This window comes from Lygodium microphyllum, chromosome 15, assembly GCF_053477565.2.
Source record: "Lygodium microphyllum isolate KBCC chromosome 15, Lygodium_microphyllum_v1.1.10, whole genome shotgun sequence".
NCBI classification, from domain to species: Eukaryota; Viridiplantae; Streptophyta; class Polypodiopsida; order Schizaeales; family Lygodiaceae; genus Lygodium; species Lygodium microphyllum.
In genome coordinates, this window is record NC_141149.1 from 19,175,373 (window position 1) to 19,201,922 (window position 26,550).

At 42.8% G+C, this 26,550-nt stretch overlaps 1 protein-coding gene across 1 annotated transcript; it reads right to left on the bottom strand.

The window, feature by feature from the left end:
• Positions 1-12,879: 12,879 nt before the first annotated feature.
• Positions 12,880-18,398, bottom strand: LOC148024316 (uncharacterized). Its single transcript, XM_087693939.1, has 2 exons — positions 14,622-18,398; positions 12,880-14,050 (listed from the first exon to the last, which is right to left on the bottom strand). The coding sequence occupies exons 1-2, from the start codon at positions 18,150-18,152 to the stop codon at positions 13,832-13,834; spliced, it is 3,750 nt and encodes a 1,249-aa protein (XP_087550065.1). The 5' UTR covers positions 18,153-18,398; the 3' UTR covers positions 12,880-13,831.
• Positions 18,399-26,550: the final 8,152 nt, after the last annotated feature.

Below are 26,550 nucleotides of genomic sequence, written 5' to 3' on the forward strand. Positions count from 1 at the left end.
CGCAGTCCAGGTCACAGGGTCGAATGCCTACATGTGTGATGTATGTGAGGACATCTGTGAGCAAATCACCCGAGTCGACCCGACTTGCGATGTGGAGCTCTTCCTCTGTTAAGAGGCGGTCGAGATAGGGGTGCCCTAAGATATGATCGTCCATGGGCTGACCCCGAAGAGTGGTTAACACTCTATACGAGGTAGACGCGACATAGGTGGGATCATACTCGACCGTTTTGATGGCTCGGCGTTGTTCGGCGTTGGTCATTATGCGACATCCGTCGACTTCCCACTGCAACCTAAGAGCGTACCACTGCTTCAAGAAGGGTAATCCTGTATCTGCCAGGTGGGATAACCTTGCGCTCTCTTGGTCAGTGATGGCAGACATTGTCTGTGGGTCAAATGATGTGATGAGGTGTTTCTTAATGGCTTGTTCTTTGGAGACCTCGCTAGCGAGCAACTCAGCGGCGGCAGAGCGAGAAGCCTGTGCAAAGGCGAATTCAAAAATCTCCCAAGAGCAAGGCATATTGCGCACGTCTGTTGCAAAGGGTTCTGCTAATAGACCCAAGTCCGCGCGGTCATAGCTGAGGGCCAGTGCAACAAAGGTGGCATTGAGCTGTTTGATGCAGTCCACCACATTATCTCTAGTGTCCTCTGCAAGGTCAGCGGCCAGCGTTAGAAATGACTTTCGTTCATAGGAGGGCTTAAGGCCGACGGGTGGTTGAGGTTTGCTGGAACTGGAGGTTCTGACAGTACAGAGTTGCGGCTGGGGGTCCATTTGAGTCGGCAACCTGGCTGTTGGCAAGATGGATGGGTTGGGTTCGATCTCAGCAGTTATGTTGCTGCAGTCAGCTAGGCTGCGGAGTGGTAGGTTGACTTGGTTGGATGATGCCAGTTGTGGTGATGGCCATTGTTTGGGCCGATAGGCGTTTGCGACTCTCTTGGGTTGACGCGTAGAGGGGTCGGATGAGTGGGGTGAGCACTGCGATTCATGGTCTTGAGGCATCGGGGGACAAGGACTGATCAGACGTGAGGTCGACGTAGAACTAGTGCTTTTGGCAGTTGGGATTTTAGGGATCCACAGCGAGGCATTCCCCTCATAGTAGCCTTGTGCACGCAGGAGGATTTTAGGGACCCATATTTGTTTAATCACGCGGCACTTGCGGTGATGGCGTCTTGGTTTCCTAGATTTAGATTTGCAGGTCTTATGCAGACATGCGCGTCTAGTTCTATGCGGTTCTTGAGGCTGTTTAGGTACCCATTGCAAGTGAGGCTGTTGGGGTTTTGCTTTGGATGCTGCGGCCTGCGGTTTATGGGGATCTAGGTGCGGCAGATATGCATGACCCCCCTCCTTAGTCCTACCTACAACTGTTTCTATCGGTGGCCTTGTGAGCGGTGATAGGGTTACGAGGCCCTTGCTGAAAGTCGTGACAATACGCACGTTGCCGATCGTTAAGTGGATGCGCTGCCACTCATAATCAACATTGCAGTGAGTTTGCTTTTTAAAGGTTCGCCCGAGCAATGACTCTGTGCTTGCATCCATGGTACTTGGCAACACGTAAAACAGCATGGGGATAGTTTCAGACTCGATAGAAACGGTGACTCGGCATTCCTTTGTCCCGGATTGTGACCTTGAACTCTCTTCATTTGAGGTCTGAATGCTCCTCTGTTCGGGTCACTATAGGACCAAGTTTTGTTACCCCTTGGTCTAGCTTGCACCTCCTGAATTATAGGTGCCGCTCGAATGAGTGCATCCTGAAGATCTGATGGACGCATAGATTCGAGACGGGTATTTACGGGTGGATTTAAACCCGCGCAAAATTTGGACACCTGCTGCATCATGTCCATCTGTGGCGCATACTTTAAAAGTGAGACAAATTTAGAGTAGTATGCGTCAAGAGTGAGTCCTAGCTGTTTTAGCTCGTAGAACTCATTCATTTTCTGTGTACGATATGCAGGTGGCAAATATCTCCCCTGCACGGCTTTCTTTAACTTCTCCCAGGTAACGGACCCTTCTGAGTCCCTTGATCCCTACACCATTGCTTCCACCAAAGTCTGGCTTCGCCAGTGAGGTTTAACTTGGCAAGCATGGCCTGATTGGTAGGTGCAGTACCAACTGCTTCAAAGTAATCCTCCATAGATTCAATCCAAATTTCAGCATCAGATTGGACGAATCTGCCTCTCCCGTCAAACTCGGGTGGCTTTATCTCCTTGAGGAGGAACGTCTTCTCCTGGGTCACAGCAGTACTTGATGTAGGAGGTGAATTTGGAACCTGTACCTGGGGTTGTGCCTGGATAAAAGTTTTCTTAACGTTATTATATGATAATTGATGTTAGCTTATCTTTAGTTCAGCTATCTCGTAAATAATGAAGCTACTTAACTTTTTAACAACTCTGATGCACAACCAGATATTGATAAAAGAAGTCTTTATTTATATTTACATGGGCGTAGCCTTATACAACGTCTCATGTGATGATAATCCAATCATTACATTCAGTTTGGGGAGAACAACGTTGTATTGCATTTGTCTACAGGAATTGTGTAATAGTAGGGTTTTGAGTCATGGATCTTTAGGAACCGATAATTCATTGGAAGTTCAGGATACCCTTTTCGTTGGAATCCATACTTCTCATGGCGGCCCAACACTTTAATCCTGTCGGCTGGGATTACACGAGTTACTTCCTCATATACATATGAGTTCATTTCAACCCTCCGACCTTGAATATGTAAAGTCGAATTTACGTGAGCTTCCACAAAAATGAACAGCTTCACGACTTTCAAGTCTTCCAACCACTTGATCCTCTTTAGGTTGGTCTATAGATAAGCAAACCGGTGGGCGGCTATATAGTAGATTCCTGAAGACCCCATCCATCTTCGTTCTATGTATAAAGGTGATGGATTATAAATCTACTCCAGGATGTTCATCATCCCAATTCTTTGTCTATAAAGCGGAGAATGCATTGCAGTCATAAACATGACCCGAAACACCAAAAACTTGTTCCACGCTTCATAGTTCTGCAAGACAGCATTGAAGATGAGAAAATGTTTGGATAGCAACAATTTCTTTACTTCATTTTATTGAGATCTCATAAAAACAATTCCGTTGTTGGTCGGCTCTGATACCAGCTTGTAACATGTTCCCTAGTATCATCCAAGACACATCTTAGCAGTCCATCAGAAAGGATGTCTAGAAAGCTCCGCCGAGCACTCCCGTGGAATGTTACGGGTTTTGCGATCTAAGTCTTTCCGCGTCTGCCACGTAGCGGAAGTATCCTGGCCGTTCCCACTTAGGATCGATCGGAATTAGGGTTTTCCTGATGGGTCATCAGCTAACAGCAACTAGCGTCAGACCCGAGCGAACTACTTTACGCAGAAACGCCAGGTCCGAAGCGGATTCACACTGCACTTGGTTCAAGGAGAATGGGAAACGAGAGGGATGCAAAGCTCAACCTCTCTGCCATAAGGCATAGTCCCATTCCGTTCCCCTAAAACAGCGTAAATCGGGTAAGACGTAACTTTAGGTCATCGTTCTCGTTATTCGTTTTGATGATGATGATCATTCCGCTATTCTTCGAGATTTTTTAGAAAAGTTCCCGGCTAACCGGAACCACCCAACCGTAGCACGGACCCATGGCCCATCCTCCGCACTTTCCTTGGTTTGTTTTAGTTATGTAATTATCTAACACATTAATTTGACATATAACAATCAGCTTCTTTAATTAACCTTATTAAGCACTGGTTCCTTCACGTAATCTTATCACGTGACATAGAAAAACAACATCAAGCAAGTTCTTTTAACATTTCATCATTTTATCTTTGAAATACAAGGAGTTCCACCCGTAGGCTTGTCCATAATCTGCCCGAAGGCTAACCAGTAATCTCCAAGGATCACTACTCCAAGCTTCCGCCCGTGCGGGCCTCGAGATCTAATCCCGAGTCACGTTAGCCTCTTGTGCAGGACCCGAAAGGCGAGGGATTTACGACCAGAGCCCCCCTGGCACCCAAGCGTCCTCCTACTCCAAGTAGAGCTTAACGGAGAGACCTCTCGCGGCGGGTTCGGTCCACGTTCCCGGCGCGGTCAACAACCCCCTTGGTTAGGGTCAGGCAGGCAGTCGGGGGTAACTGAAGCTGCCTCTCCCTTCAGGCCTTTAACCTGAAGTATAGGTACTCATTTAATTTGTAATTTATATTTCAAACAGAGCTCTAAAATCTCTAGCAAGCACAGACATTTCCGTTAATCAACCGAGTTGTATGGCAAACTGCTAAGGAAGTGTTCTTTTCTTTTTGAGTGTATCAGCACTCGTTCCCAAGGTGTCTTGTAAATTGGCAAGATCCTTTTACATTCCGGTGTTAGGGCATACCCAACTTGGTTAACCCTAAAGTGCTTTAGATATGCTAGTTTTCGGTTTACAACTTTCCTTATTTAGAAGGATATCCAAAAATACGTATTTTTGCAAGATAACTTGCGTAAGGATCTGTCGTCCTTGATGAGGGTTTTTCCCTTTTCTCCTTGTGAATCAATCACAATACTAAATGATTTCATACATGTTGCGCAAGTCCTGCAATGGAATAAGCTGTTTAGATTCTTTAAGCTGACGTATGTCAGGCCTAGGGTTTCTTCTTTTAAGAACCTTAGGGACAAACCCTAGTTTCTTATCTTTATGAATTTATTGTTCCTACGGTAAGGAAAGTAGTCAAGTGTTTAGGGTATGAATGTTTCTATGTTTAGATTGGTTCAGTTAACTTTTGGAAGGTAATATTAATCGTCTTGTCACGGTTTTACTATCCTTGTGATAATTTACTTTCCCAATCAATACAGTTTAATTTGGCATATAGCATAATGCCAAGGTGATACAAAGAGCGACAATACTCCTTGGGACAAAAAGGCCTAGCTGTGAAATTGGTGTATACACACTTTATTAGTCCCCAAGTCCTCAAATAGCAAGGGAAAAGTGTTAATAGAGTGTCATCCAGTGATACCCCATTACATTTTCTTTCCAAATGAGTTCGTATATCTAATTTTTATACTTGTTAATTCCTAACATTTAACTTCCATTTTCCTTAAAGATGAACTCATGCCAAATAACAGCAATTGCCTTGCTAAGATGTGCAACTAGCAAAGATAACTCTCTAGTAATTTGAGCATCGAAAGAAACCTTTCATGAATTTAGCCATTTACCATGATTCGTTGCGAAAGGAATAAGACTAATGGTGCAAGATATAATTTCTACACCTTAGGATTTAACTAAAATATATTACTATAGTAAATGGATAATCTTGCTCGTAATTTATCATGCTTGATACAATATGAAGAAAGCTAAGTTCTATACATTGTCATTCCTAAGTTAAATTCCTTCGTTACAAATAACTCGAACAAATATATCCTATCCTTAACATTTTTCATTTGCATGATGGACTTAAAACCGAATTAAAGCCAAGAGAAAAAAACCTGGTTTTGGGGTGAGATATCCTCATGGATACCGGGAGATGACCCTCCCGCAGCTACACCTTGGACTTTCTTAGGCGGCATCGTAGATGTAGTCTTTCCGTCGTGGAAGTAGCTTTACAATTCCTTTTGAAATTCCACCATGGCTCCCTTTTGCAATAACTTGCACCATCCGTCGAAAGTAGTTTTAGAAGGCTTCCTCTTTGAAGTAGGGAATTCGGAAGGGGATGATTCACAATCTTTTGCGGATTAGACCCATTAAAGCCATAGGAGGGGCTTAATGGCCTTGTAAAACTCGCACAAACAAGGAATAAAATAAAATAAAAGTGTGGAATCCCTTACGAGGGTTTTTGAGTGGGAAAGGGAGGTGTTAAAAAGACCCTCAACACTCTTTTTCCTTTTACGAGTGAAAACAAAAAAAACAAAAGCCCAAGGGTATTTTACATGGAGAAAGGAAAGGGCTAAGGGGGGGCCCTTAGGGGGGATTTGAGATACGGGGGAGGGGAAATAAGGCCCTTTTAGGGAGAACTTACAACAAAAAAAAGCTATAGGGAAAAAGCTTTTGAGGGGGTGGAAAAGGGGCCTAGGGGTTTAAAACATGGGGAAAAAAGTAGCTTTAAAGACTATAGGTAAGGGCCTAAGGACCCTTAGGGAAAATTTCGAGGGAGGGGGGTTTCAAGAGCACAAAGGAAGGGGGGTTAAAAGAAATTTTAAAACACGGGGGAGGGGGTTTCAAGAGCCACAGGAAGGGGGGCTTGGAAGGTTTTAAGACACGGGGGGGGGATAGTAAGACCTTTAAGATCTGAGTTCTTTTTTTTGGGGGGGGAAAGGGGGCTTAAAGATCCCCCCCTTAGAAGCTTCCAAGAAGCTTCTTGGAAGCTTCTGAATGCACGTGGCATGTGGAGGATGACGGAATCCCTCACGGCTCTTTGTGGACTGGTTGACGATGGCAGCGGCGGTCTCAGGATGTAGGCGGCAGCAGCCTTCCGTCCTCCTCCCTCAGCTCAGTGATATGGCGGCACTCTCCTCACGGCAGGGTTGTCTCCTTCGGCCTCTTCTCTCACGGCTCAGCCTCCTTTCTCCAGCGGCCCCCCCCCCCCCCCCCATTTAAATAGTGGAGGGGAGGGGGATCTTTCCTCCCGGCGTGTCATCATGCATGGTCCCCCTCCCTCCATAAGGCTCCACCAAGGAGCTTAATAGCTCCTTCTATTCCCCTCCCCCTCCAGCTCGTCAGTCGGCTGGAGGGAAAAGGGGGGAATAAAAAATTTTCCATAAATCCAATTCATTTTTTTTTAACGCGGAATATTACAGAACTTTTTGAGGGATGGTTTGCCCTTGCAAGTCCTGTCGATACCTGTGAGCACCACACTTTGGACATGTCTCCATAGTCTCGTATTCATCTCGAAATAATATGCAGTCGTTATACATGCATGGATGTTATTGTAGTCCATGCCAAGCTTCCGTAAAACATGTCGTGCATCATCACGAGACTCGGGCATGGTATTTGCAGGTGGCAATATATGATATTTCAATAACCTGAAAAAAATCATAACACACCTTGAAAAAACACAAATGTTTGCAATAATACTGTTTTTAAAAAAAACAATGAAGCCTGTGTGCAAGGTACCTGAATTACTCAGTCACACTCGTATCTCTCCAACCGTATTTTGCTTGCATACTTAAGAGTGCAAGCAATGTCTTCAACCGAGATACTCAACACCCATCATATAATGGTATGGATGCTTCCTCTCTAAGCGGGTCAGATGTCTCAACATCCATGGGAATCAATGTATCGATCATTGCCTCCATCTCAAGCTCCAAGATTGTAGGCAGGTCGGGAAGGTTGTCTGTCTCCTCTGGCATTGACGGTATAGATGGGCCTTGCGAGTGGTCGATTGGCTCCTGCAATCCATCCATCGCACGTCCACGAACTCTTCTAATTGGCCGCAAAGGGTGCACTCCCCCTTGGGTCGAGACATCACCCCCCTGGATAGAAAATTTGCCAACAAGACCCAATCTTATTGTGTATGGTTTTCAATTAGCTTGAGAGTACAATGCATGATTAATATTAACTTCAAATTACCGTTTGCTGAAAATCCGCAATCGCCTGATCAATGATCTCAGATTGAAACTCGCCAAATCACTGTACGTGTTCTATAGACAATCAGCGTTTTCGTCTAATTGCCAACTTGCATTGAGAGCAAGGGCATGGGACACGCTGATTAAGATACGTCTCGCGGTCTTGAACAATAAGACCTTCTTCGTTTTCCATCTTATCTACATTACAACAAACAAGGCTTAAATGGATAGCTTTATGGAGATGTATGTCAAGTTGCAAGTTGACCATAAATCTTGCATTGTATATAGTAGTTGAGAGATATTCCGATGTTATATCTCGGCCTTGTATCATGCTCAAGGATTTGTTTGTCCCGGTAGATAATTATTTGTTATATCTCGGCTTTGAGTATAAGTAATCCATTTTAAAATTAATGCGCGCCATCTATGAAATTTAATAACTATAGTAATAAAATTTATTTCAATCAATTCTACTCATAGTCATAAGACCTGAGAGAAATTATCCTATACTCAATTTAAGGGTTTCTTCTTCTATAACAATACTTTTGGGTTCATTTTGATGAAGTACCTTAATGACCATTAGCTAGGGTATCATTTTCTTTTAGTCCTTCCGTTGACTAGTTGGCATGATTTCTAATTTGGCATGCCTATAAAGTTAATACAAAAACAATGAATTATGCATATCACAATTAGATCCCCTACTTGGACATTATGAAGGAATTGACCATTTTTAAGCCATCTTAAAGAGTTACCAATGTACGTGGCCCATGGCAAAGCACATTGCATACCATTATCAATAAGTCTATTATCTTAAATTTCCTTCCCCTCCCTCTCCCTCTCTTTGTCTCCCTCTCTCTCCCTCTCCCTCTCTTTCTCTCTTTCTCTCACCCTCTCCCTCTCCCTCTCGTTCTCTTTCTCTCCCTCTCTCATTTCCTTCCCCTCCCTCTCCCTCTCCCTCTCTTTCTCTTTTTCTTCCTCTCCCTCTCTATCTCTCTTTCTCTCTCATTTTCTAAACAAGCAAAAAATAAAGTGATTTAAACATCCTCCAAGCAAAAGGGAGAGGGAGAGATACAATGCACTCTCCCTCTCTTTCTCTTTCTATCCCTCTCTCATTTCCTTCCCCTCCCTCTCCCTCTCGATCTCTTTCTCTCTCATTTCCTCTCCTAAACAAGCAAAAAATAAAGTGATTTAAACATTAAACAAGCAAAAGGGAGAGGGAGAGAGAGAATGCACTCTCCCTCCTTCTCCCTCTCTTTCTCTTTCTCTTTCTCTCCCTCTCTCATTTCCTCCCCCTCCCTCTCCCTCTCCCTCTCTTTCTCTTTCTCTTTCTCTTTCTCTTTCTCTCCCTCTCCCTCTCTTACTCTCTCATTTCCTTCCCCTCCCTCTCCCTCTCTCCTAAACAAGCAAAAAAGAAAGTGATTCAAACAACAAACAACCAAACCCGTCGTGAGAGAGAGAATGCACACACTCTCTCTCACCCTCTCCCTCTCCCTCTCGTTCTTTGTCTCTCCCTCTCTCATTTCCTTCCCCTCCCTCTCCCTCTCCCTCTCTTTCTCTTTTTCTCCCTCTCCCTCTCTATCTCTCTTTCTCTCTCATTTCCTAAACAAGCAAAAAATAAAGTGATTTAAACATCCTCCAAGCAAAAGGAAGAGGGAGAGATACAATGCACTCTCCCTCTCTTTCTCTTTCTATCCCTCTCTCATTTCCTTCCCCTCCCTCTCCCTCTCGCTCTCTTTCTCTCTCATTTCCTCTCCTAAACAAGCAAAAAATAAAGTGATTTAAACATTAAACAAGCAAAAGGAAGAGGGAGAGAGAGAATGCACTCTCCCTCCTTCTCCCTCTCTTTCTCTTTCTCTCCCTCTCTCATTTCCTCCCCCTCCCTCTCCCTCTCCCTCTATTTCTCTTTCTCTTTCTCTTTCTCTTTCTCTCCCTCTCCCTCTCCCTCTCCCTCTCTTTCTCTCTCGTTTCCTCTCCTAAACAAGCAAAAAAGAAAGTAATTTAAACATTAAACAAGCAAAAGGGAGAGAGAGAGAGAGAATGCACTCTCCCTCTCCCTCTCCCTCTCTTTCTCTCCCTCTCTCTCCCTCTCCCTCTCCTTCTCTTTCATTTCCTCTCCTAAACAAGCAAAAGAGAACGATTTAAACCTTCAACAAGCAAAAGAAAGAGAGAGGGAGACTCACCAATGAGATATGGCGAGCGTGGGGCGGCTTCTCTTTGCAATGAGGGCTCCTCCTCTCCTTCGCGAACAACGGTGGTGGCGGCGGTGGCAGCGGCAACAAGTCTTCTTCCTCTTCTTCTCTCACAAAGCCTTCGCTCTCTCCCTCGCTCTCCCTCTCAAAAGTCGAAGCAAAAGAAATGAAAACGACGCTCGGGTTTCGGCAGCGCTTTTTTTCCTGCGGCATCGCTAATTTGCGATGCAAATAGCGATGCCAATAGCGACGCCAATAGCGACACCGATATCTGCCGTCGCTAATCGGCGTCGCTAGTTGCCCAATTCCTTGTAGTGTTCTCTAAGTTGTGTATACATTCTTGCAATCCTAGATCCAACAATTGATAATAGAGCACGATTCGACCTCTTAGATAACCTCTAATTAGAATGAAATTTGATGAGTATTCCCAAGTTAACAAATACTATGGAATAGCCTGTAGGGCTAGGAGTTATGAAAAGTTTCATCCACTTTCATTTTAGCCTTTGTTTGCATTACTACCAATACTACGCAAGTTATTTTTCATTGGATTTTTTTAACAACGGTCATCTTTATGGTTAAAAACCTTTGCATTTTACTTTGTATTGAACTTCATAGCGCATGTTGGTCTTGTGCATATTTTCCTCTACACATGCAACTTTGGATTAATTGTAGTCAATGGTCATGGTTGCAAACAATGATGTATTAAATATATTGGTTGTTAAGAACAAGTTACATGGACCCAATCCACTATGAACTTATACAATATATCGTGCATGGTTATAAAAGTGCTTTTGAACATTATGCATGGAATTGAAGTCTAACTTAGTGGTGTTTTGAAAGCTATAACTGCAACCAAAATGGGTGTGATATTGAGGATGTTGGAGGTTCTAATTTTGCTTTAGTTAATGCTAGAACATCACCACCTTACTCTTGAGTAGATTCATTGAGATGGCAAAGATGCAAAGGCTCATGCCTTGATCACATTATCTATTCAAAATCATATAATCCCACACATTCACTCATGTTAAATAGCTAAAGATGCTTAGGATATATTTACACATTTGTCTCAAGGAAAAAATGAGAACCATGTTACTTGCTTGTATAAGCAATTTAGAAGAGAGTGGACATGTGGATGAAGATGACTCCATAGATAGTTTTTAACAAAGATCAAACAACTTTAAAGAGCAATTGCCATGCAAATGAATTCTAGAAAATTCAATTGTGGATTATGCTCAAGGGACTACTCTATTCTTATCGGAGTTTCCCATCATCTTCTCCATTTGATGATGAATGTAATTTAAAAGCTTTGTCACTTGATGAATTGGTTTTTATTTCACTACAAGAAGAAAAGTCTTGACAATATAAGTTCATTATGTGTTGCAAACTAAGCTTTTATGGCTAGGCAAAAAAGTAACCAAAAAGCTACCTTGTCTACTAGAAAAAAGAAATTTCCAAGTGTTGTTTAGACAAAGAAGACTAATAAAGATGAGAAGAAAAGTGATAGTAAAGTTTATTACAAGTATTGAGGCAAAAGATTATCATTAAGGACTATCCCGAACTAGCTACAAAAGAGGATAAGAAAACTGAGACTAGTATGGATAGTGTAGGTCTCTCTCCTTTTAAGATAGAAAATACAAATGTTATGTGGATGTTAAGTGAGCATTGTATCTATTGTGTGGATTCAAATGTATGGCACTTTGACAATGGTGCCACTAAGTATAGTACTTCTCAAAAAAAATTATTTACTTCTCTTGAGTTTGCACCTAAGAGCAATACTACAACATATGCAATAAATACTCTTATCGTGTTAAAAAAGTTAGCAAAATCATATTGACTACTATTACTGACAGTACTTTCACACTTACATATGCTTTATGTACAATAAATACTCTTATCCTATTTAAAAAGTTAGCAAAATTGTATTGACTACTATTAATGGCAATACTTTCACACTTAGCATATGCTTTGTATGTACCAAAGATTTAAAATACTTGCTATCACTTTTTACACTTACAAAGATTAGCTTGATTATCTAGTTTGTTAATGACACCTATACTTTATCTCTCATGTGATGATACAACAATCACATTAGTTCACTATATTGTCGGCTATACAAGCTCAATAATTTCGGTAAATATATATAAAAGATATAACATATGCAATTATATATTCAAAGGCCGTTTCAAATGCAAAACTTTGACATCCAACTTAAGTCTAAAGTATTGCGCTTCAAGCAATTAAGCATGATTGAAAATTTGTTGGGACATAAAGTGGTACTCTCCATTCTAATTGAAGGAGGGACTATATATTTGAGGAGTGTAATGCATATCTACTTAAACATGGAATAGAATACCAATCTACAATGCTATATACACCATAACAAAATGGTCTACTTTGAGAGAGAAAACAAATCTCTCATGGAGATAATGCGATACATGAATAGAATTCAAGCTTTGCAATAGCTTTTGGCTTGAAGCTATAAAGTGTGAAAGCTATATCCTTAAGAGGTGTTCCACCAAGGCATTACAATCTATCACTCAAAGACTTGGCTTGCTCACTTGGTTGTTTTTGGTTACTTAGTTTATACATTAATACTAGTGAAACAATATAAAAGGATGGATGACAAGGCTATAAAATACATCTTTATCAACACAAAAAATAAAGGTTATATCATCCATAGACTAAGCATATTTTGGTCAATTGTTAGATCATCCAAATTCTGAAGGGCAAAATGAGGAAGAGACTTGCTATTCCACTTTGTGTCCACTTTGCAAGGGGAAGGATGAGAATATAGTGCATTGGTTTTGGAATTGCATGGAGGTCCAACTAATTTGGAAGTCACTTGACAAATGATGAAGGCAACAAGGTTCCAAGATAAAGAATATAGTGTAGGCGGAAGGACAAGAATATAGCATTGATTTTGGATTGCATGGAGGTCCAACTAATTTGGAAGGCACTTGGCAATTGGATAAAGGCAACAAAGTTCCGAGAGGGTTGCTATGAAGTTGGCTCTTTTTGGTGACCAATATTTGATATCAGATGAAGAGACACTCAAAATCCGGAATGTCTATGAGCAAATACCATCAAATATGCTTGTAGATGTAGAAAAAGATTGTTTTTCAATGATCATACTACAATCTTAAGGCCTATGGATAGTTTTGCTAGATACAAATTTGATACAGTTAATTTTGCTAGACTCACAGAGGATATTCTGATCATCCTCAAAGGGTCTTAAAAAGAAGCCTCAAGTCTTCAAAGTTACTTACAATAGGCTTTCTAAAGCCTAGGCTTTTTTAGTATCCCTCTATGGATCTCCTAGCACTATGATTTTGAGGACCATGATACGTCTTGTATATGATGATGTTCATATTTTCATTTTATATATATTCTGCATTATCAATGGCTTTAGTTGGACAAGGAAACTCTGAGTAAATTTTAGAGTATCATCACTCGAATATAATTCCAGTTTAGTATAATAGGCTGCTGTAAAAAGTACAATAGCTGTGGAAATACGTACAATTATGGGGAACCAAAAGTACAATGGAGGTGTTGCCTGATAGGTCAGAAGGAGATCTCAGTTTAATTGAGAAGTTAGACCACCCCTCAACAACTAAGGACTGTAACCCAAAACAGGTCCCACAAAGAAAGCTGCACTACTAAGCTTCACAATTGATCATTCCAAATGAACCAGTCACCTGCAAAAAAACAACAAAGACCGAAAGCTCTCTAAAAAATATCGACTGACACACTTGTCATGTACAATTCTCAACAAAGCATATATGCAAGCCAATAGAACCACTAATTGTGTTTTGTCCTCAAGAGTACAATCCCCACAATCCATATATGCAAGCCAGTAGAAGCACTGATCATGTTTTCTCCTCAACAGCACAAGCACACTGAGCTCAATGTTTGCATGAATCAGTAACACTCAATTTAGCCACCCAGAAGCCAGTCTTTCAAACTTTGGCCACAAGTGGTAGAGGCTTGAATATGTGCTATGCAGCTGATCTCAGTATGTGTACAAAGGTCAATAGAGCAACTTAATTCCTGTTGTTGGAGGAAGACAGTATCCCCCCCTGTTGTTGGAGGAAGACAGTATAAAAGTGTACCAGCGTACACTTTTATACCTCATTTCACACCAACCACAGTTTTTAGTAGCTCAACCTCTGCATTGGCCATCTCACTTTCATCCATTTCTGTACGATTTGACAATGGCTCCACACCCAAGAACATGTAGAGTGCTCTAATTTGTTCCATGATAGAGGTATGTGGATCACCAGTATATCCTACAATCTTCATTATTTTTTTAATGTCTGCAAGTAAGCCCAGTTCATTGACTCCCTTGGCCTGCAAATCCAAAGATGATCAAAACATCAAACCAAATGATTGCTTGCATACCCCAAAAGGATGTTACAAAACAATGCTTTTTTTGAAAAGTGAAATAGTGGCGGTGAACATGATTGTGGTGATAGGGCATTTTTCTTATTGCAAACAAGAATGGTTGTCTTCCCTTTCTGCCAACATAAAACCCTTCAATTCAAAATTAATAAGCTGCATTTTGACTTGCAATTTGAGATCTCAGGTCTCTACTTGAATGTGACTCTACAGCAATGTTCCAAGTACATGACTAAAACTAATTAAAGAGTCCAGAGTTAAATTTTCCCCTGTTGTTTGCTAAACTGCAACTGCTGATTAGTTCTAACTTGCAACTCCTAAGGACTACTTCCTCTCAGTTTGTCTGCTATGCTTTAGAACCAGGTTAGATGTAACTTAATAATGTAAACTAAGATTTTTTTGCTAATGGAGATAGACATTACAAGGGCCTTATAAATGAAAACGAAATCACTGATATCCCTCCCCCTGCCACTGTGTCTGCACACGTTTCCTCAGTCATTTGAGGGCATGGGTAGAAAATGACCTTGATTTTCATCTTCTTCTCTTTCAAGCTGGCCTCGTGTGTTTCCTCTTCAGCTATGGCTTTCTCTTCAAGTATTCCATGCAGGAAGGTGCTTGACTCAGTATTCCGCATGGACATCACTGTGGACTGCTGTTCTTGGTTATGAGACTGGTCCTGTTCAGCAATACTTTGGGACCTCCTCTCGAACTGCCATATCTCTGGCTTTTCTCTAGCCCCTAAAACCTCTACAACTGGCCTTACAAACAAGCTTTGAGAGTCATCACGTCCCTGATCTCCTGCCTCACTACAAATATGGCAGAAGTCCATAACTTCTATAGGAAGATAACTTGGCTCCTTGACTGACTCCATAGTTTTCCAGACATCCAAATGACCAGGGTCATAAGTATCCTCTCCAACCAGGGATGTTTCTGGGCATCTCTCGTTTGAAAGGTCCTCTATTTGAGGCTCATCCATGTAGACATTGCTAACTGTTTCTATTCCTGCAATGGAAGACAATTTTCTGTGGGGAAACTCAGCATGCCCTTGTTTGTTGATGTATTCATTGGCCACACATGTACCAACTGTAGGACTTTCTATGTTATCCTTCAAAGTGATTTTGTACACATCCAAATGGCCAGGTTCGTGAGCGCCCTCAGCAACCAAGAATGTTTCTCTGTCTCTCTCCTGTAAAGGGTCTTCCAATTGAGGCTCATCCATGCAGATAATTTGGGTATCTGTGTCTGTTTCTGTACAAGATGACAAACGTCTGGCGGGAAACTCAGTGGACTTTTCAAGGTCTCCATGAGACAGCTCTCGTTCGTCAACACTTTGGGACCTCCTGTCAATCTGCAATATTTCTGGCTTTTCTTGAGCCTCTAAAACCTCTTCAACTGCCCTTACAGACAAGCTTTGAACATCATCATGTTCCTTCTCTCCTGACTCACTACTAATGTGGGAGAAGTCCACTTCTTCTCCCTGAAGAGAACTTAGCTCCTGGATTGACTCCATAGCTTTACAGACATCCAAATGGCCATGGTCATGAGTGCCCTCTACAATCAGGGATGTTTCTCTGTGTGTCTCCTTTGACAGGTCCTCTATTTGCGGCTCATTTATGGACACAACGTTTGTAACTGTTTCTGTTTCTGCAATGGAAGACAAGCCTCTGAGGGGAAACTCGGTATGCCTTTGTTTGTTGATGTATTCATCAGCTACACATGTGTCAACAAGATTTTCAACATTATCATTCAAGGTCGTTTTGTGCACCTCTGAATGGCCATGTTCATGAGTGTCCTCTGCAACCAGGGATGTTTCTCTGTCTCTCTCCTTTGAAGGGTCTTCCATTTGAGCCTCATTTTTGGAGACCACCTTGGTAACTGCTTCGGTTTCTGTAACAGAAGACAAATCTCTGGGGGGGAACTCAGTGGACTTTTCATGGTCTGTGGAAGATTGCTCTAGTTTGCTGACACTTTGGGACCTCCCATCATCAATCTGCCATATCTCTGGCTTTTCCTGAGCCTCTAAACCCTCTTCAACTGCCCTTACAGACAAGCTTTGAATGTCATGTTCCTTACTTCCTGCCACACCACTTATGTGCGAGGAGTCGGTTACTTCTGTTGGATGAAAACTTAGCTCCTGGACCGACTCCATAGTTTTGCAGCTATCAAAACGTCCATGGTCATGACCATCCTCTGCAACCAGGGATGTTTCTCTGTGTTTCTCCTTCGAAGGGTCCTCCATTTGAGGCGCATCCATGGAGACAACCTTGGCAACTGTTTCTATTTCTGAACCAGAAGGCAAATCTCTGTCAGGAAACTCAGCATGCACTTGTTTGTTGATGTGTTCATCACCTACAAATGTATTAACAAGACTTTCTACATTATCCCTCAATGTAGTTTTGAACACATCCAAATCCTCTGCAACCAGGGATATTTCTCTGTCTCTTTCCCTTGAAGGGTCCTCTGTTAGAAGCTTATCCATGGAGACAACCTCAATAACCGGTTCTGCTTCTGTAATGGAAGGCAAATCTCTGTAGGGAAACTCAGTGTGCCCCTGTTTGTCGATGCATTCATCAGCTACACATGTAGAGACAAGACTTTCTACATTATCCTTACAAGTAGATATAAGAGCAGACAGCTCATCACCTTCTGCAACATTTTCCAGAACAACCTGTTTACCAATGAAATCAAAGTGGGACTTTTCACTGTCTGTAGAAGCAATCCTTCCTTCTTCCAATTCTCCTGTTGAAGGCTGCACTTGTGGCTGTTCAATGGCCTGTATGTCTTGAACTTTTCTGGCATGTTTGTCAAGTGATTCTCCTGAACCAAACATAAAATACTTCTTGCTGGTTTCTGTTTCAGCAAGACTGCCATGCTCTTGTTCTGGGTTTGATGCCTCGATCCATGAAGCCTTTCCTGCCAGAAAGCCTGATGCTTCTTTTTTATAAGACCCAATTTGCAGTGAACTGATGGATTGGCCTGGCAAACCACCTGCATCAAGTGAATAGTCGGCAGACTCACTTTCTGCAAGAATCTCCAGTTTGTTTGGAGGATGAATGGACAACGCAGCATTGGAGGTTTGTGGATAAGTTCCAAGGACCTCTCCGACCAGCCCGGCTTCATTGATAATCTGTCCTGATCTTGTGGATGTTGTGATCACGTCCAGGCTCTCCATGGATTCCGCATTAGATGATAGCATAGCAAGGTCAGAACATGCTGGATTAATAGCTGTTGAAGTGCCCAATCCTGCAGAAGAATGTGCATCCTCTTGAACTACAGGCTCAAATTGGGTGCCCTGCATGTACAGTGTTTGCCTCTCTTCCTCAAGAGGCTCAACTGTGCCCCTGGTCAGCACTGGCAGCTGCAGCTTCTCCTCCATATTGGGAGAGATTATTTTGTCCAACTTCTGTGCTTCAATGGACAATAGTTCTCTTCTACTTTGTTCCTGGCTGTCCTCCATGCCGCTAGCGTGTAAGCTCTCTTCTTCAATGGACTCTCCGTCTGCAGTTATCTCTCTATGTAATACCTTCTGATCCCCTGCTGGAGGTAGAGTCGACCTATAATTGTAATTCTCTTCGAGAATCGACTGATCTCCTCCTGCAGGTTGTTCAGCCTTAATGTCGTCCACTTGAAAGGATCCTCTGATCATGTAGTCCAAGTTCTTCTTCCTTGACGAGACTTCTTCCTCGTCTTCTTCTGTACCTCCTCCTCTTGTTTCTGACAGTGATGATGATGCCGGTGATGATGATGGCCTCTCATCCAGACCGGGTGCTCGATCCACGACATGCTGCTGCAGTGAAGTAGGCAACCGATTGACATTGGAGGAATCTTGCTTCCCACTTCCGATCAGAGGAAGATCTGACCGTGGGAGGAGCTTGAGACCAAGAAGGAAGATGAGGACAAGGCTAAGCGGTATCAAGAGGAGCAGTAAGAAGGGGAGCGAAAGGAGCAGCAAGGGGACGAAGAAGGGAACGACGGAGGCAATGAGGAGGCCCGGATAGGATGCAGGTAGCTTGGAGGAGAACTGGAAGCAGGGCACGGCGATGGAGGACGCCATGAGAGATGATCAGCTGGTGCGAGCTATGGCGTGAGCAGATCCATGTACATGCATGCAAGACGAGGGACAGGGAAGAGAGAGGAAAGGGAAGGTAAAATGATGGCGGCCAAAAAGCTGTTCAACCTTTCGCCATGGATTGAACTTTGAAGTATGGACTTTGAAGCGGCTGTCGAGGGTGGGGTATGTTATGATGAATTTCAAGTGAAGGTGGGTGGTACGATGTATGATGTATCAATCAGAAGTTCTTTGGAGGCCCGCCAGACAGAGAATTTTGCGTGGGGGCGTCTGTGAGACGATGACAACATTCCTTCCCGTCACCCAAACAGGAGTCCAGTCAGCACACGCGTCAGCTCCTACCGCCAGCAGGGTTTTGGTTTTGGTTTTGGTTTTGGATAAAGCACAGCTAGGCCATGCCCAAGTAAACTCTACTGGTGCTCCGCACCTAGACTCGCCCCGGCACGGGCGTTTTGCGGGCGGGGGCAGGTGCTGGACGCGTGGCACCCACCCCCACGTTCTCTTTTTCTTCTTGTGGGGGAGGTGGGGGGCTGCCATGTGGCACCCGTCCCCCACCTCTCCTTAACTAATAGCATAGATTTGCACAAGTCACTTTAACTATTGCAAACCACTTAAAGAGTTGATGGATTATAAGCACAACCCTCAAGCTAAAATTTGATGATTGTGCTCTCTACCAAGGAAATAATCCATTGATATATTACTCACAATTTTTTCGGTCTTTCCCTCTTGTACTGACCCTATTTTAAGCACTTCCAAGGATTTTCCTCAAGGTATTTTGGAAGGCAATCAACTACTTCCTAATGTCATAGCGGGAGTGTGCAACTTTTCATTGTGCGTTCCAATCCTTTCCCAAACTATTTGTTGTCCCATAGGGAGTATCCTAAGATGCATTTAATGATACCACAATTGAAACTTGAATAATAGAGTTCGCTAAGTGACTACTTGAGCAATACAATTTTTCATGATCGTAGTGTTTGATGGAGTGGCCTTGAGAACAAGACTTGGATTCAATACATCCCTTTTTGAAGCCATTGTTGCATTTCACACATTTTCTCAGTCTCTAGTGAGTGCTTTCCTCAACTTTCAAAAGCCTTTGAAGCCTAGTTAGCTTCAATAATTAGGTTGTTGGATAAGCAAGTGATAGGGTCTTTGATGCCAAGGGAATTTGATGATGATGGCGATGGTGTGATCTCTCTCTCTCTCTCCCTCTCTCTCTCTCTCTCTCTCTCTCTCTCTCTCTCTCTCTCTCTCTCTCTCTCTCTCAAATTACAAACTCGCAACTCCTTGCTCATACTAATGATGATGAATGGAGGGGCAAGTGAGTTTTGTTTGAATTGGCAGCCCGAGGAGGGGGGGCATGGGATAGCCTAGTGGGGGGGAGGGGGGTTTTGAATTTCCATTTGGGGGATGGGGGGAGCATGTCACAACTGAGCTAGCACAAGGAGATTGGAGAGGGAGGTGATGACGAGTAGGGGGAGGAGAAAGGTTTGGAGAGCTGGCCCCCAAAGAGGATGGTAGGTGGGATGGGGACCTCCTCAATCCCATAAGGGGGAGGAGGGGGGGAGGTGAATGGGATGTAGCAACCTAACAGCCCCCACACTTCCCCTATATCTTCCCTTCTTCTTACTAACAATAATGATGATGATGATTTTTATGCTTTTAAACTTTGAGATAGTAGGGCATATTACATCATCTTCCCCTTAGGGAAATCAAGATGTGTTCTTCTCAACAAAAACTAAGGTATGAAGCACAATTTGTTGCTCAAGTTACTTATGTTTTCTCATTAGCTATATACAAGATATATGACGAACTACTCTAGGTTTCTAGATCTCTTACATCTTTAAGGGTTAGTGTTTAGCTCACCAAGTATGGCTGAGTCTTGAGCCACACCATGTGCTTCATTCTTGGAGTTCTTGTTGCTTGCTCACTCTCCATCTCCTCAAGAAAACATAGGGCACTCTACTTATAAGTGTCCCAACTCATAACATTGAAAGCATTGATGATCGGGACATCCCCTTTGCACATGTGCCCAAATTCTTTACATTGAGAGCATTGCCAATAAGTAACTTGGCCATTCAAATCATCAAGATAGTTTAGCTTGGCCCCTTTTTTAGTGTAGATGTTATTTTTAAAGTCAAGTTGTATTCCATCATGTCTTGTTAAGGGCTTAGCTCTAGCAAGAGCATATTCCAAATCAATTGACCCCATAGATTTATGTTGGATATTCAAGGGTTCTTTTAATCCTTAGCAATGAAGGGAAGAGTGTGCAATGGGAGTGCGAGTCAGAAGTGGAACAACAGTGTTGAGAGTGAATGCAAAGATGGTGAACTAGATTGTCATGACACATAAAGAATAATGAATGTATGTATATGTCAAGGTACAAATAAGGGTGTGTTCACACGCATATGACTTTATATGAAGACAAAGGGACTTTACACCCAAAAACCTCCCACTTAAAGGCCTTAAGTGGTACCTTTAAGCTAACAAATTTCCACTAACCATATGACTTTATATGGAGACGAAGGGACTTTACACCCAACAACCTCCCACTTAAAGGCCTGAAGTGGTACCTTTAAGCTAACCAATTCCCACTAATCAAATGCAATGCTCGTGTTAAGTCTTTGCAAGATTCTCAGTGAGAACATCTACAAGTTTATCTTGGGTTTTGATCTTAGTCATTGTGACAAGACCATCATCCAAGACCTATTGAATAAAGTGGTACCAAACATCTATGTGTTTGGTACGTGCATGGAACATGGCATTCTTAGCCAAGCATACTACACTCTCGCTATCACATCCAAGCACTAGAGTACGTCACAACCATAGCAGTACATGAGCAATATCAGGGTGAGTCACAACCATAGCGTACATTAAAAATCCACAAGCTGATGCATAAGGTATGCCCTTCACAGCACTAGCTGTTGTTGGGGGTAAAGGCACCTCAGCTAGCTGCTTGTGTATTACTACAATGATAGTATCCGTGCTTGCATACTACAACGGCGGGCACCCATCACATTCACTTTATTCTTTATTCTTTTAGTGACAAATGAATAAAGGGAAGGCCGGCCACACATTGTGATTGTTGGAGTTTCCACATTGCGAGTCTCTCTCTCCCTTGCTCTTTCTCTCCTGCCATAGATCTCCCGTGCAAGCTTCGATCCTTCTCACCTTTAAATTGGTATCATAGCATAGTTTCTTGAGCATTGAAGCTTGGTTCGTGACTTCTTCAGCATTCATTCGAATCCCTACACCACTGGTTCTCACACTTGGCAACCATATTCAACTCCTTTGAGCTCCAATCACTCCCTGGCTTCCCAAGCACCTACCTAGTCCATTTGGGCAACCTCCGACCATTCTTTTAGGGGTATTGAAGCATTCTTTTGAGTGTTTATTTTAGTTTGTAGGATATAGCAGGAAGGGGCAACCATAGCTCCAACCATTGGAGCTTCCCCATTTCATATCTTGGCTCCTGCCTGATTAGGCTTAACAAGGCTTTGTGTAGGCCTTCTTTAGGCCCTACTTGAGTCCCCCCTTCCACCCCATTAATGCCACATGGACTAGCAACATACCCAGCAACATCAGCCTTGTTTGGGCCAACTTGAAGACTTGCAAAAATTCATTTTTTACGTCAGCCCTCCCTTGGCACTCATTGGCAGCTTGAAAACACTTCATTTGGCACTTGGAACACCCCATTGATGCTCGGCATTGGTGGTTTATCATTGGCATTGATTTGTGGACCGATTTACCTCAGTCCAAGACTACTTTCCACAGTGTACGCTTATCAAACATTGAGCAGTGCGGGTTATGAAAATTGAGCTTTTGGATCTTTGAGACTAGGATCTCCTCATGGATGATGTATGGTTGATATACCTTGGTCCATGTAGATGTATTTGGGCTGATCCACCTTTGTATTCACTGAGTAGACACCGACTTGTGTCAGGTCTTGGCAGTGGTATATACATTTTGCCATATTGATTGGGGGGTTGTACCAACTTTAGTGACAGACTTTGTCTGACATGCTTGGGTGTTGGCTCATGTCAATTTCATGATTGCATGCTTGTTGATGTCCGCTTGATGGTGGTTTTGCATTGGCAGTTAGTGGTTGACTTGGAATATTGTTTTTTGCCTACTATCAGCTCTCATTGTACACTACTGCAAATTATTACAACAAGCATATATCTCCAGACTATGATGTATTTTTCATGCTAAATCATCCTGGTTTGATGTACTTTTGATAGTACTCAACGGGTTACATCATTAAATACTCGTTTCTTGCCATTTTGCCTTGGTTTTGGTGGTTTTTGGTCATTTTCTACAATTTACAAGCAAGCAGTTTTGAACTGTCTACACTGTTTTAGCTTGTAGTATGGCATCTTCTTCCACTCTGACAGTGCTATCTTCAATATCATTAAGCTTGATGGTACGAATTATGCCTATCGGAAGAGCCAAGTTTGGTAGGTATTAGTACATAAATCGTAGATAAAGCCACTAAGGTTGAGTGGAGAGCAGCCTGAAACTATGGCTAATGACGAATGGATGGAGCTTGATGAGTTATGCAAGTCCACCCTCATCTTTTCTCTCATTGAATAGGTGCATTATAATGTGGTTGAGGATGCAGAGAGTGCTTGGTAGCTTTGGGATAAGATCAAGAATCTCTATGACAAGCAAAGTCCTGCAAGTCAAATGTATTGGCTGAAACAACTTATGGATCTCTACATGAAAGAGAATGTGACCATGTTAACTCATCTGAGGCAGTTTCATGCTATTCTTAAGAACTTGGTTTCGCAGGGCATTGATTTCAAAAAGAATATCACTCCATTGTTCTTGCTTGGAACTCTTAATGAGTCTTGGGATGTATTCCTCACTGCCTTATGTGCTTCTGCCACTACTCTGAAGCTATCTAACATTGAGAGCTCTCTTTTGTTGGAAGAGATAAATCGTAAGAATTTGGATGTCTCTCATGTGTCTCATGCTTTGACAGCTAGAGGCCGATATGATGGAAATGCAAAGAATAACCGTGGTAATGGCTATGGACAGGATTCATAGAAATCTCGGTCCAAGTTGCATAGTAAGTCTCATGGGAGAAATGCAAATCTAACTTGTTATTATTGTGGGAAGAAAGGCCACATAATGCCACAGTGTCATGAATTGCACAATGAAAGGTGCAAAGACAAGGGTAAAGAGAAAGTGTAGGAAAATTCTTCTGATCGCAGCATAGTACCTGCTAAGTCAAGTGTTGAAATTGAAGAGATCAATGTTATGCAGCCTGAGGATAGTGATGGGGATTATATCCTTGTGGCAGCTTCATCTAGTGCTTCGCAGAGGACATAGAAACACTCTATGTATGCATAGTGTTGGCTCTTGGACTCAGGTGTATCCTTTCATGTGACACCTTGCTGAGAATGATTCCATTCATACCGTTCTGTTTCAGGTTTTGTGCACATGTGATGATAGGTCTCTTGAGATTGTCGGTATTGGTGATGTTAGGCTGCATTTTCCAGCAGTTTTGTTATGCATGATGTACGTCATGTACCTGCATTGACACGCACTCTCATGTCCGCTAGATAGCTTGATGACGCATGATATCATGTATCTTTTGGAGACTTTGCATGGAAGATTCCTTGTGGCAAGCTTGTGCTTGCGAGAGGTGCCAAGGCTAGCAACCTCTACCCCTTAGTTGTTTTTGGATCTACAATTGATCATGCTTTGTCTGTAGGGTCTTTACCTCATGTATCTCTTTGGCATGCCCGTTTGGGGCACATGTTCATTAAGGGAATGAAAATTCTTTCTGGTTTGCAATACTTACTGCCCCTTGACTATTCTCATTTTGATTCTTGTGATCATTGTCTTTATAGCAGGCAGACTAGGTCTACGCATAAGAAGTTTGGTATGTCACGCATGAGAGAGCCCTTGGCTTTGGCTCATTCTGATGTCTATGGGCCCATGGCATGTCAATCTATGGGTGGTGCAAAGTATTTTGTTACTTTCATAGATGATTTTTCATATAAAGTATGGGCTTATCCCATAAAGCAAAAGTTCGATGTATTGGCAATTTTTCAAAGATGGCTTGCTTTGCGGTCCGGGCATAGGTTGAAATGCCTAAGGATAGATAATGGGAGTGAGTATGTCTCACATGCTTTTGAGCAGTTATGTGATGAGAGGGGTATTAAGCATTAGTTGACTGCCTTCTACACCCTCCCCAGAATGGTAGGGCTGAGCAGATGAATAGGACTATCCAAGAGAGGGTTCGCAGTGTGCTTAGCCATGCAGGCCTACCCCAGTACTTTTGGGCTTTGGCAGTTACGACTGCCATGCATATCATTAATAGATCACCTTGTAGTGCCATTGATTTCCAGGTTGCAGAGGAGGTATGGACAGGAAAGCCTCCCTCTTATGCGCATTTATGTGTCTTTGGATGTGAGGCAGTTTGCCATGTGCCCAAGGACAAGAGTAATAGGCTAGATCCTAAGAGTGTTAAATGCATATTCCTTGGCTATGGAGATGCAAGAGAGATGGGTTACCATCTATGGGATTTGCAGGCATGAAAAGTCATCTGCTGCCATGATGTAGTCTTCCATGAAGACAAGATGCATATGCAGTTTGAGAAGATTGTGGAGATATGCAAAGTTATATTTCAGGAGGAGCCACGAGCTCCCGTACAACCACTTGGACAGCCTGCAATAGCAACAATAGCAAGTACTCATGGCTAGGGTGTTGGACAAAATGTTGAGCAAGCAGCAATAGAGGCTGCAATGTGGCGTTCTACTAGAGATAGATGCCCCCCTGACACATTTCAGCCCTCGATGCATTATGTCTTGGTTACAGATGCATGAGAGCCTTTCACTTATGATGAGGCTATGCGCAGGGGTGATAGTCATTCTTGGGAGAGGGCTATGTAGTCAGAGATAGACTCTATGCATAAGAATGAGACTTGGGATTTGGTTTCCTTGCCTAGTGGTAAGAAGGCTCTACCATGCAAATGGGTGTACAAGTTGAAGAGTATCCATGGACACCCCAACCCGACTTATAAGGTAAGACTTATTGCTAAGGGTTTTAAACAGGAGCATGGAGTTGACTTTGATGAAGTATTTTCTCATGTGGTTAAGATGACCACCCTCCGCTCGGTTTTGGCCTTAGTCGCACAACTTGACTTGGCCTTGTATCAGATGGATGTCAAGATGGCACTTTTACATGGGGATTTGCATGATGAGATTTACATAGAATGGCCCGAGGGCTTTGCAAAGCCTGGCAAGGACCTAGTGTGCAAGTTGAAGAAAAGTCCTTATGGCTTGAAGCAGGCACCTAGGGAATGATACCATAAGTTTGATGCTTTTATGGAGTCATAGGGCTACAGCCATAGTGCTATGGATTCGTGCTTGTATAGGAAGAAAGCCTGTGATGAATCTTTGCTTATTTTGGTGCTCTATGTGGATGACATGCTATTAGCAGGGAAAGCTCATGATGACCTAGATGCTCTTAAGGCTCAATAAGAGCTTTGAGATGAAGGATCTGGGACAGGCCTCTAACATACTTGGTATGCGCATTAGACGTGATAGACATCATGGACTCCTCTACTTGTCACAGAGGGAGGACATTCATAAAGTCCTTGAGTGCTTCCGCACGCATGACATGAAGCCTATTGGTTGTCCATTGCCTTCTTATGTGAAGGTATCATAGGCCGATTATCTGCAGCTAGATGATCAGAGGGCTGAGATGGCCAAGATTCCCTATGCATCTGCAGTGGGCAGTCTTATGCATGCCATGATAGCCACTTGTCTAGATATTTCTTTTGCAGTTGGTGTTGTGGCATGCTATATGGCTACTCTTGGCAAGAAGCATTGGGATGCCGTGAAGGGAATCATGAGGTACATGAAGGGCATGCATATATGTGCATATGCTATGGAAGCTAGGATACAAGAGACATGGGGTACACTAACTCTGATTATGTAGGACATGCAGACAGTAGGAAGTCCACTTTTGGTTATGTGTTCACTTATGCTGGAGGTGTTGTTTCATGGATGTCCAAGGTGCAGAAATGCATGTTCCTTTCTACTATAGAGGCCGAGTATGTTGCAGCCACTGAGGCTTGCAAGGAGGCCATTTGGTTGGGTCATTTGGTTCATGACCTTGGTATTGATGCTATCCCTACCCTGCATTTGGATTCTATGAGTGCTATTTAGTTAGCCAAGAATCCATTCTTTCATGCGAAGACAAAACACATTGAGGTGAGGTATCACTTCATACGTGGGGTCATTGAGGACAAGTCTATTGACCTTGTCAAGATCTCGACTATGCCTTCTAACTGCCTTGTATTTGGACTTCCCATCAATAAATTTTACCTTGTAAAACTATTTATTAGGAATAGCTTTCCTATCCTTAGGCA

What these genes read in the sequence shown, in the direction of transcription:
- LOC148024316 (XM_087693939.1), bottom strand. Translation starts at nt 18,152, where the DNA reads ATGGCGTCCTCCATCGCCGTGCCCTGCTTCCAGTTCTCCTCCAAGCTA. An exon ending in AGAAGAAGATGAAAATCAAG is followed by an intron (nt 14,051 to 14,621) that starts GTCATTTTCTAC and finishes TTGGATTTGCAG; the next exon opens with GCCAAGGGAGTCAATGAACT.